Source organism: Medicago truncatula, chromosome 7 (assembly GCF_003473485.1).
Source record: "Medicago truncatula cultivar Jemalong A17 chromosome 7, MtrunA17r5.0-ANR, whole genome shotgun sequence".
NCBI classification, from domain to species: Eukaryota; Viridiplantae; Streptophyta; class Magnoliopsida; order Fabales; family Fabaceae; genus Medicago; species Medicago truncatula.
Genome location: NC_053048.1, coordinates 50994455 through 51007082, shown reverse-complemented (window position 1 = coordinate 51007082; position 12628 = coordinate 50994455). Strand labels below are relative to the sequence as shown.

Here is a 12628-nt window from a genome sequence, read left to right as displayed (position 1 = left end):
AACTTTAAAAGTAACACACTCCAAAGTCCCTGACCAATACAAATGGGTTAGATCCAACTTATTCATTGTGTTTTCATGAAAACACCTTAAAAGTAGCACACTCGAAAGTCCCTGACCAACACAAATGGGTTAGATCCAACCTTAAATATGTATTTTGTTAACTCATCAAAATACATCTACATTTTTCTATTGCAAGATCCCATAAAATAACAAAAATGAAGGAATTTTAAATGATAAAGGTTGAATTTTTTTCTTCTTCATGAAAGCGAATGACATTCAAAAACTAAAATTTAAGATGAAAAATTAAACAAATGACACTCAAAACTAACGAAACAACTCATCACATTAGGCAAAGAGCCTAAACTGGATTATATTATCACATTAGGCTAAGAACAAAATAACAAAAGTGAGATTAACATCACATATTCTTTCAAAGTCTGAAGGCATTATGTATATGAATCATCTCACTTAAATGTTTCTCACATCTACTATTGCATACAATATAAAATTTTAACTCACACTTGACACATTAACATCTCTCAATTAAGTGTCAGGATCTTTGTGTTCGTAGTCCACCACCAAGAACAACTCTCGCTCCCTCACAATGTCTAACCGAGATGTGATACCACCGCTAAGCTTTCTGTGGAAGCTTAAACTGATGTAGATCGACAATTTGGAGAAAGAGGAAACCACTCAAGTGATAATAATACCACCACAAATTCATCCAAAATTTTAAGACTTAAGTATATGGACCCAAATTATGATAAAGACCTTGTTAGTTGTATAATCTTGCAATCAAAAAGTATTTAAATGTTATCATAAGGCATGCAGTTTTCAATTGGATCTTCCGAAAGATCTGTTTAAAAATTAAGCCGAAATATGGAATGAAATTGATTGTAATTTTTTGAGTTAATAGTGTTTTTCACTCTGTAATATATGTTATTTTTGGTTTTCCCCTATAAAATTTTCGGTTTGATTTTAGTTCTTGTAAAAAAAAATTCTTCCGAAAAACACCCTTAATAGGCCATTTTCAGAATTTTTTTCAAAAAATTTTGGTTTTTGAATGGCCTATTAAGGGTGTTTTTCCGAAAAAATACTTTACGAGGATGCAAATCAAACCGAAAATTTTGTAGAGGTGAAAACCGGAAATGACATATATTACAGGGGTGAAAAACACTATTAACCCTAATTTTTTTCGAGGAGTGGTTTGTATTTTTTTGGGACAGAATCATGGCGTGTTGAAAAAAAGTTAGGGGTCAAGTTTTTAGTCTCTAGGATATTCAATCTCTTTATCTCAATTTTTAAACATACAAGTTCAGCATATTAGATTAGAGGTTTATATTGAACATAAAAATTGAAACATGAGAGGACGCTATTGTACAAGTAGTTAGAACTAATTCTTTCTAGAAATCGGTATGTGAATCCCATCAATAGGAATATGAAAGTAATATTTTTCTGTTGACAAGTTTTTTTTTTTTTTTGTCCAAGAAACTATAATACTATAGTATTTAATCAGCTGCTGAGGTAATATTTCCCCTTCTATTCTTAAGGGCTTGTTTGTTTTGGGTGATAGTTGAAGGAAAGATTGAGTAAGGATAGAAAGTAGAAGGATGAGCAATCTTTCCATAGTTTGGAACAACCTTAAAAAGGTGAGGAAGGATACTGATGGGTTAGGTCCCACACAAAAAATGTTTATGCCTCTATACACAATGGAAAGCATAGAGAAAACACTCTTTAGAGGAAAATTACATAATAGACCCACAAATGCATATGCTTTTCAATGTGACATTAAAATATATTAAATTAAAATTAAAATATACTATGTAATGAAGTAAATTCTTGCCGTTGTATTCTATCGAAATAAAATAAATGTGCAATTGTATAGATTTATACTATTAATAAAATTACAATCTTAAATCACTTGTATGTATCACCTTCTTATTGGGATATTTCAGTCATTTTATTAAATATAAATCTTTCTTTCCTTTCACTTTCACTAATACCAAACAACTAAAAAATCATCTCACTTTCCACCCACTTTCTATTCACTTTCTTTCCTCTAACAATCATTCCTTTTACTTTCTTTCCTTCAACTTTCCTTTATCATCCAAACAAAGCTTAAAAGATGGCATAATGACATCCCACCATCAATTAATATCTTCGATACAGAACAGACTTCTAAATAAAATAAGAATTCATCATTTTAATTGTGTATGGGTATTTTTTTTTTTTTTTAAGGAAGTATGAGTACTTTTTTTTTATTGATTACAACAAATTCGCGTTATGTAATTATTTGATGAAAAGGAAATTCTAAAAATTATCAATAGTAAAAGTTTTTTTTGTCAAAAACTTAAAATTTTGAAGTTTTCAATATGTATAACAATATATGCGGTGCTTAATAAACTCTACCAAGTACCAAGTATGAATTTTTCAGATTTGTGGGTTAATTAATTTTTTATTTCCGTGTGAACTCCATGATCCTTTTGCACTAAGAATCGGAGGTTTAACGCAACAAAAAAACATCTATAACAATATATAAAATGGATAGCATTTATATTGGTTTTTTATATTGATTTTTTCATTATACTCTTAAATAAATTTGTATATAGAATGTTATGGTTGATGTAACTAAAAAAGATAAAAATTTATATTATATATTTACTATATTGGATCATAAAAAAAACCATGATTTGTACAATTTGCAAGTTCCAAAATCCACACATATTGTTTTAATCAAAACCGAAATTTCATGAAAAATGTTCGTAATTTACACGCAAACAAGCGGACAAACATATAAACGACAATAATAATAATAATTAAATACTGTTTTGATGAAATTATAGGGTATAAACATGAATAACATATTTCTGTAAAAAAAAAAAAAAAAAGTGCATAACATAACATGTATATTTCTATAAAAAAAATAAAATTAAATGGATGTTCTGTTTAAAAAAAAAAAAAAAAATCAATAACAGTCACATGCATGATGTGTCTTAAGAAGTTCAAAGAAACAAAAATATCTAAAAATTAATGCATTTAATACATTAAGACTTTGAAAGAAATACTTCTATATGAAATTTATCAATTATTTTCTTTTCTAAATTCTTAACAATTGTACTTAAGATCTTTAAATAAAAAAAATTATACTTAAGACACCAATTGCTCTAAAAAATATTATGACTGTGATTCTATAACCTTCTTTGATTTGTTTTTTGAACTGCAACTCGTTTTTAAGGTGAAAAGAGTAGCGATGTTTAATTTGTCACATTTTCTCCACAAAAATCACATTAAAATTTGTGAAAGCCATTTTTCCGGGAAAAAATGTGAAAATGATCAGGTTGTTTTAGGGGTGGGCAAAAAGAATCATGAACCGAACCGCACCGCACCGCACGAAGCGTTAATTTATTAACAGTTCTTGAACCATAACCGAACCATCTTGAACCGAACCAAACCACTTGAACTGTTTTTTTTTTTTTTTAAGGACACCACTTGAACTCTTTGTTGGATCTTTCCAAAAAAAACAACTTATTTAAAATAGCTTATTTTAAAAAACAACTTATTCAAAACAGCTTATTTTAAAAAAAAAAACTTATTCAAAACACCTAATTTTATGCAAAATAGCTTATTTTAAAAAACAACTTATTCAAAAAAGCTTATTTTATGCAAAACACCTTATTTTTAAAAACAACTTATTTTTTTAAAAAAAACTTAATTAAAAAAAAACAGCTTATTTGAAAAACAACTTATTTTATGAAAAACACCTTATTTTAAAAACAGCTTATTTTCAAAAAACAACTTATTCAAAACATGTTTTGAATAAAATAAGTTGTTTTAAAATAAGCTGTTTTTTTAAAATAAGTTGTTTTCATAAAATAAACTGTTTTTTAAAATAAGGTGTTTTGCATAAAATAAGCTATTTTTAAAAATAAGTTGTTCTGCATAAAAAAAGCTGTTTTGCATAAAACAAACTGTTTTGATTAAGTTGTTTTTAAAAAGAGATCGTAACAAGCTATTTTTAATAAAATAAGCTTTTTAAGCTGTTTTTAATAAAATAAGCTGTTTTGAATAAGTTGTTTTCAAAAATAAGTTGTTTTTCATAAAGTAAGCTGTTTTTTTTTTTAAATAAGGTGTTTTGCATAAAATAAGTTGTTTTGAATAAGTTGTTATTCATAAAATAAGTTGTTTATCAAATAAGTTGTTTTGAATAAGCTGTTTTTTTTTTTAAATAAGGTATTTTCATAAAATAAGCTGTTTTGAATAAGGTATTTTCATAAAATAAGCTTCTTTTTTTTTTTAAATAAGGTATTTTCATAAAATAAGTTGTTTATCAAATAAGTTGTTTTGAATAAGCTGTTTTTTTTTAAATAAGATATTTTCATAAAATAAGTTGTTTTGAATAAGCTGTTTTTGAATAAGCTATTTTCAACCGTTGTTTAGTTGCAACTTGTAACAGTGAAGTGGGGCCCATACTTTGTTTCCAGCAAGTTCGGTTAAAACGTCCATTTGGCTTTTTGTCTAATATATGGCCCACAAGCTTAAATATCCGTTGTCCGCTTAGACTTCGTCTCCAGTCTAAAAAACGAAATATATGCGTTTGATTATTTGACTAGTTGTCCTCTAAATTTTAATCCCTTTCCCCAAATCCCAGTTAAGTTCAATCACTCTTTGTAGTTTTGTATTTGGCTGATGCTAATAACATACTATTAAATTATCTCCCAGATAATAATAAAAAATAAAAAAAATCAAAGGATCAATTTGCTTTAAAGAAATTCATAAAGTGCTCAAATGGATTCCCTGGTTCAACCTCTTTTAAAAGGGTGAGTTAAACTGAATATAGACGAATCTTGTTAAAAAAAATGATTGGGTGATTTTATTTAAGATATTGGTAAGTATTGTGCATGGCTAAACTTTAAGAGGGTTAGTATTCGAAGGTCTATGATATGCGAGAAGGATGGGGCTTTGAGTAGTCGAGGTGAAGGCGGATTTCTTAGTTGTTGCTAATTATATCATCACATGAGAATGAGAGTTCGGTTGGCAGGTTGTTGATAGATTGTATTCGTAGATTGATTAATCTCAATTAAGAGGTAGTGGTGAAACACTTCTACATCGAATTCAACTAATACGTTGATGCTTTAGCAAACTTTAAAAGCTCTTTAGAAGACGATGCAATAAGGGGTATCTAAATCCAAAAAAAATTCTAAAGGGTAAATCATAAATGACCTATTTTATATGAGAAAAAACACTATTAACACAAGTTATTTAGGTCATTTAATAGATTAACGTGTAGGCTATCATATGTAGTTACAAGCAGGTAAATAATATTTTCAAAACTAATGAACTCATTTTTTATAGGGAAAACTAATTGTTTTTCCAGGGGAAAAGGAAAACTAGTTAATTCTAATTTATTCTTTTAAAAAATACATAAAAATATATTTAAGCTTATTTCAGTAGTTTACAGTTGAAGTAGATAAAATAGTCACAAGGAAGGGGGGGTTTGAATTGTGACCCTTTAAAAATTAACCTGAAACTTAAAAGTGATTCTCAAGTAGTTTACTTGGAATAGTTAAGTTAATATTCTGACTTCAGAACGTTCTGAAGTTCATACACATAAACAGTTTAATAAAGTAAATGTGTAAGTGTGTGTTGTGTATACTGTAATTAAAGAGTATAGGGAAGAGAGAAAGAACACACAGAGAATTATAGTGGTTCACCCAATGTGGGCTAGTCCACTCCTCACAATCTTGTGAGAGTTTCCACTATGATGCTTGAGATAACCTCTCAAGTCCTGCACCATACAATCTTCGTTCACCTGAACAATTACAATCCTGTATTCTCTAAGCCTCAGCAGGCTTGCACCTTCTTGCTAAGTTAACCACTTAGACTTTTACAAACTCATCTCAAACTAACACTTTAGTACCCCTAAAGCTAGATGAGATTTGTTTCTTTTCTTCTTGCTAAGTTACCCACTTAGACTTTTACAACCTTTGCTCAACCTAACACTTTAGGACCTCTAAAAGCTAGATGAGACTATGTTTCTTTTCTTCTTGCTAAGTTACCCACTTAGACTTTTACAACCTTTGCTCAACCTAACACTTTAGGACCTCTAAAAGCTAGATGAGACTTTGTTACAATTTGTGTGGAAGTTGGATGTTTGTAAAACAAACAGTGGAAGAAGAAGAAGAGGTTATCCTTCAGATAACAAGAGTATTGATTTGCACTAAGTTGATGAAGGACTTAGAGATTGATCAATTTCAATTTGCAAGAGCTTCAAACAATCTTTGTTGTTTTCTTGTATGCTTTGCAATGGTGCAAGTTTTGCTAAGGCCAAGCCCTCTATTTATAGAGTCTTTGGGCTCATATAGCCGTTGTAGGGTGTCCAATGGTGTTATGCCATGTGTCCTGGGTCCCACAAGCTTAAACTTGAAATTCTGGGCAAACATTCTGATCTCTGATGAACATCAGAATGTTGTTGTGTTCATGATGATCTTCATCTGGGTTCATCATGTTCTTCATCTGGGTTCATCATGTATGAATGAACACATGAAGTTCTGGGCTATCCATATGCTTTCCATATGAATTTCTGGACAATAACCAATGTATGGACTTTTCTTCATACATCAGAATGTTCCTTTCCCAGGTTTTGTCTTGGAACCGGTGCAGGAGGATTTAGTGGGATTCTGTATCTTCATGCCCATGCTTTGAGAGATTGTGTTGTCCTTGTTCAGTACCAACTCTCAGACGTGTCTATCTCTTGTTGAAGATGACAGATTTGCTTTGCTTTTGCTTTTTGCTTTTCACCTACTATACTGTTCATAAAGTAAGCATGAGCTGAGCTTGAACATTCTGATCATCAGAATGTTCCATCTGTTTCACTTAGGCTGATTTGTAAGACTATCATTTGATGTAATCAAATCCTAATAGTGAAACAATAATGAAGAGCAGTGATGATAACATCTAGGATGATATTCCTTTGTGAAATATTCCTAGTACATCAATGTTCATAGTCTTAAATGAACATTGAATGCCTTCTTTGACATAACTCTTGTATATGCCTTTATTGCTTGATTGATCCATGCAAATGTACTTTCCTGGACATATATTCATGTCACATGTGCCTTGCATGACCTTGATCACAGTTCTTGAGATTCTTGGCTTGTATAAGAACAACCTTCTGAACTTGGTTGCTTCTGAACAACCTTCTGAACTAGGTTGCTTCTGAACTGGTTGCTTCTGAACAACCTTCTGAACTAGGTTGCTTCTGAACTGGTTGCTTCTGAACAACCTTCTGAACTAGGTTGCTTCTGAACTTGTTTGCTTCTGAACAACCTTCTGAACTGGGTTGCTTCTGAACAGAGTTGCTTCTGAACAACCTTCTGAACTGGGTTGCTTCTGAACATAGTTGCTTCTGAACAGAGTTGCTTCTGAACAACCTTCTGAACTGGGTTGCTTCTGAACAGAGTTGCTTCTGAACAGAGTTGCTTCTGAACAACCTTCTGAACTGGGTTGCTTCTGAACAGAGTTGCTTCTGAACAGAGTTGCTTCTGAACAACCTTCTGAGCTCTCATCAGAACGTTCTGATCAACATTCTGAACTAATTTTCTGAACTTCAGAATTAGTTCATGGATTCAATGTCCTTTGATTTTATGCATCTTGGTATGATTCAAACCTTGTTCCTGTCTTAGTGAAAACACTCAAGAGCACAAGTTAAATACCAAGGAATTAATCAAAGTCCATTTAATCCTTAATCATTAAAGTTTATTATCTTTAAAATTAATTAGGGATTTTGCCTCAACAACAGTTATAAGTTAATATTTTTATTATAATTTATAAATAATAAATGTTGTAATTCTTTTGACACATTATGTTGTTCATGAATTTCACATAATTTTTATAGTACTTTTGCATTGTTTTTTATAACTATATCTTATTTGTGCAAAATATTCATCAATTTTGTCGATGAGCAATCTTCTTGTGATTTTTTTTTTATTTTTTTATTTTTTATAATTTTTAGCGGCGTATTCTCTCTTAACTATATTTTGTCCATTCCCAAGAATCTAATTCTGCTTACACTATTTTTTTTTTTTGTGTGGTCGAGATTGGAATCCCAAACTTTACATATATTATGCATTGTCCTTATCAACTGTCACGAGGACTGCTTACACTCTATTAATGTAATATTGATATTTTCTGCATATTTATTACTTAATTTCAATCTTCTTGATAAAAAAAAAAAAACTTCTTAAGAAAATCAAATTTTCCTAAAAAAACAAAGACAAAATATGAAATTATAAGTTTCTAACATCACTTAAAAGTCAAAGCATTTCCCAATGACAACAAAAATGTCAATTCCATTATCTTCACTCCAACAACTTGTGCTTGCCCTCCAAGAAATGAGTCACATGCCAAATCCTCTTTTGCCACTCTCTTCAAACCATATCCTCATTCCACCTAACCTTTTCTCCTCACATTTTCTCTCATCTCTCTCTTAAACCACACCATGGGTGGTTCTCCTAGAAACCCTAACCCTAACCCTTCACACAAACTAGTTCGACCCTGTGATTATTGTGGCCATTCAAACGCAGTTATATACTGCAGAGCAGATTCAGCCAAACTCTGTTTCTCTTGTGATCGTGAAGTTCACTCCACAAATCAACTCTTCTCAAAGCACACACGCTCCTTAATCTGTGATTCATGCGATGATTCACCTGCTACTATACTCTGTTCTACAGAATCCTCTGTTTTCTGTCAAAACTGTGACTGGGAAAATCACAACCTTTCACTATCTTCACCTCATGAACGAAGGTCTCTTGAGGGTTTTACAGGGTGCCCTTCTGTTACTGAGCTTTTGTCGATTCTGGGTTTGCAGGATATTGGAAAAAAATCGTTGCTTTTGCCTCAGGAAAGTGTAGGAGATGGGTTTGTTGGGTATGAGATTGAAGGGCTTTCTGATATGTTTGTTTGGGATGCTCCTTCTTTTGTTAGTCTTGATGATCTTATTTCTTCTTCTCCTTCTTCTCATAACTATCGTGCTATGGAGGTTCCTCCTTTGCCTAAGGTATAATTGATGGATAATCTCTCTCTTTCTGTGTGTGTTGTGTTCATTTTTATTCTGCCCTTTATTTGGATGCCAATATATTTAAATTATGTAATAAAATTCATTTTGTCTTTTTAGGATAATTGATTAGTTTATTTTGTGTGCTCAAAAGGGATTATTTATTTGTTCAGGTCTTGATTGTAAACTAGGCATGATGGGATTAGTGCTAAATTGAGAGTGAAAACATGATTAGTTTTTTGGATTTTTTGTTTTTGGATTATTTGGAGGTAAATGTAAAAGAACGTATTGAAATTCTGTGTATATTTTCTTGTTTTAATTCTTAGGGGAAACAACTCTAGTAATTTGGATTTCGGCTCTAAGTAATTAATATCTGGCCAAGGGGTGTTTCCATTCATGGGTTGATCTTGGGTGATTCTGATCGATTTGATCTTTACTAAAAACCCTTTAACCACTTGAGTTGAACAAATTGAAATTATGTGTGTATTGCTGCAATTTTAACATGTTCTGGTATTGTTGTTATTGAAACAGAATCGTAAGGCTGCTTGTGGTAGACACAGAGAAGAGATTTTAAATCAGCTTCGTGAGATGACAAAGTCTGAGCCCTATGATCCTGAAGAGTATATACCACCGGCAAATTTATCTACAAGTTTTGATTGTGATGTAAAGGCTGATATTGTTCCTTCAAATGAGGTAAAGCTTCTATTCATTTGTTTTTGTACTGTGTTGTCAATCCTCATTCCTGATAATGGATTTCTTGTTTTAAGACCATTTTCAACCTTGTAATGTTTATTTGTGTGTATGTATAAGTCACAGATGATGCCTTGTTTTTGCATCTCTGATTCTCTTGATTCAATGCACCTTGTTTATTTTTCCCTCTTTTTTGATTGCTCCTATCTTCACTCTTTTTGGTAAACGAACTTGCTATGATATTGATATAAGATGAGCCAGGTGGTTGTTATTCTGATTTCTGTGTTCTATTGAAAATAATACATATATTTACTACTCTTAGTAATGTTATCATTTCAGTGGCTCAGAGAAAGTAGCGAGCCTATGTATCAAGTTGTTCCTGTTGATACATCATTCAAAGCTCACACCGAAGAAATTTCAGTTAAACATTCTGTATCTTCTGTTGGGGAGCCTCATACCCATTGTAACAACGGAGGGACGCCTTCAGAACCTCTCAACCATTGTAACAACGGAGGGACGCCTTCAGAGTATGTCAAGTCTGAAACCTTGTCAACTACTTCTAAAGCTGTTCCTCCTCCATATGAGTTAGCAAGTCAAGAAAGGGATTCTGCATTATTACGGTACAAGCAAAAGAAGAAAACAAGAAGGTATGTGATCGTAACTCCAGATCTGAACTCAAAACTTCAAGACATTGAATATATGAACACATTTTTTGTATGATCTTTCATTTAATCTACTCATAACCTGAGTCGAGTATTTTTTCTTATATTATCAATGATGACTCCCAAGTAATATGGCTTGATCAATGGATATTTTCATTGGATTTTCCTTTTGATATATTTTATTTGAGAGATATCAAGGAAAAAAATAATACTATGCAGCATAGTTTTCTCAATTTTGAAAATCGAAGAAGTTCAATGTAGTTTTTTCTCAAAAACTTCTGTTATTTTCCTGTTCCATTTACTGCGAACCGTGGTTCTGTAATTGATCATGGATTTTCATCTCTTTGCAATTTTTAAATGATTGTTGGATTGTTGATCAATGAGCTAGGTGCATGCACATTTAAGATCTTGATGATTGTTTAAATAAATTCATAACCATCCCATGTATCTACATGAAAAACAACAGATATGACAAGCATATAAGGTATGAATCACGTAAAGTTCGGGCGGAGAGCAGGACAAGAGTTAAGGGCCGATTTGCCAAGATAGACCACTGAAATCATGGTAGGCTGCTACAACAAATTAACGAAAATTCTTGGCTCAAGTCACATAAATTATGTAACATGTCCCTTGTTGTATAGTAAACTTATTTAAATTTTGCATGTGATGTATGATGTTGTGTATCCTTGGATCCAGAGCTTTGATACTGTGCAGTCAAATTGACGAAATATGGTTGACAGTAGTATTATCAGATTTGTTTTGCCTGGCAAATCATCAACTTTATGCTCTGATATAGATAGAAAAACAACATATCAGTTCTGTTGTTTTTGTATTTGTGTTTGAATTGCTAACTTTTGTAGTTTTAGCTGGGGGGAAATACTTGTAAGTTTGCGGACACTTCCTGTCCGCATTTTATTCATATATATGCTTGTTCCAGTTTCTTATATTATATTATGGAGCACCTATGGTAGACTTGGAGCAGAAGTACACCAAGAAGGAAGCATTTTGCTAGCTACTGCATTCTTCTGTAGTTGTTCTTGAAGCTGTAGCTTGGAAGGTGCTTATGTTTGGGCAAGGAGTCATACTTCATCCTGGTTTTCTATTTTCCAACCCAATAAATATTTTGACTATGTTTAGTTTATTGGTGAGTTTGACAAAATCACGATATATCACTCTGATTTTGGCAAAATATGTATTTGGGAGCTTCAATAAAACTATGTCATTGTGATTTTGTCAAACTCACTGAATTTACAATCATGTACTATGAAGTATGAATGCTTAACCATGTAAAATTGTAGTTCTAGACATTCCTGAGATTTATAAATGTGCGAGATGTATACCAAAAAGAGAAAAAAAAGTGTAAACCTTTGGATTGGTGTTGGATGAGTTTTTTTTTTTTTTTTTGAACAACGGTGTTGGATGAGCTTGAATAATGAATGCTTAGGAATATATTCCTACGTAACCATGTTGTGGTGTCCTCTCTAGTTATGGGATTGTCTCCCTTTTTGCATTGAATTGAAATAGTTGATGAATACTCTTACCTACCAAACAACCTTTTATTTAAGCAACTCACTCATTCACAACCTGGAACCGTGTTTTATAATTTATCTATTCAAGACTATAAGCAATCTTGAAAATATAATGCTCAAAGTCCTGCTCTGATGATTAAAATAAGAAATTCACAACACCTCACAAAAACTGTCGGCAATCAAATCTCTGTTGTGCATTGTTTTATTCTAAGAAAAGAGAAATAAGTTTGTTGGCTGTGGCCTGTAGCTGCCGTCGGTAGAGATTGGTCTGCTTTATACTCCACATTTATTGATTACCGAAAGTTTCTTCAGAATTGTAGGCAAAAGTTACGTGGAGACAAATCAATCTGTCAAGGTGGCTGAAGATGTTATTGAAAGTCCAATAACAGAAGAATGATTTGAATCCCTTCAATGAATGAAGAAAGTGTTTGAGCTCTTGCACGTTAAATTTATCCAATAGGTGACTACAAGAAAAAAGTGGGTGGGGGCGGGTTTTAAAATCAGAAAAATGGTAACAAATGTTTTTGAAACACCCGTTGAGGAAACAAATATAGGAAAAAATATCATGAAATTTATGTAGTCAAACTCTTGAAAATATAAAAAAAGATTAATTAAGTTTTTAGTCCCTATAAATATTCACAGTTTTGTTTTTAGTCCCTACAAAATAAAATCACATTTTTTAGTCCCTATAAAAT

General features: G+C 31.7%; 2 protein-coding genes across 3 annotated transcripts in view; one reads left to right on the top strand and one right to left on the bottom strand.

Annotated features, from left to right (window-relative positions):
- The window catches only part of LOC11430011 (OVARIAN TUMOR DOMAIN-containing deubiquitinating enzyme 5), an 84146-nt gene that overhangs the window by 34901 nt on the left and 36617 nt on the right, over positions 1-12628 (bottom strand). The gene's annotated exons all lie outside the window — the stretch shown is intronic.
- On the top strand, positions 8363-11787 carry LOC11434778 (zinc finger protein CONSTANS-LIKE 13). The gene is made up of 4 exons (XM_003625818.4): positions 8363-9055; positions 9584-9745; positions 10082-10389; positions 10871-11787. Exons 1-4 carry the CDS (start codon positions 8498-8500, stop codon positions 10959-10961), a joined length of 1119 nt encoding a protein of 372 aa, XP_003625866.1. The 5' UTR covers positions 8363-8497; the 3' UTR covers positions 10962-11787.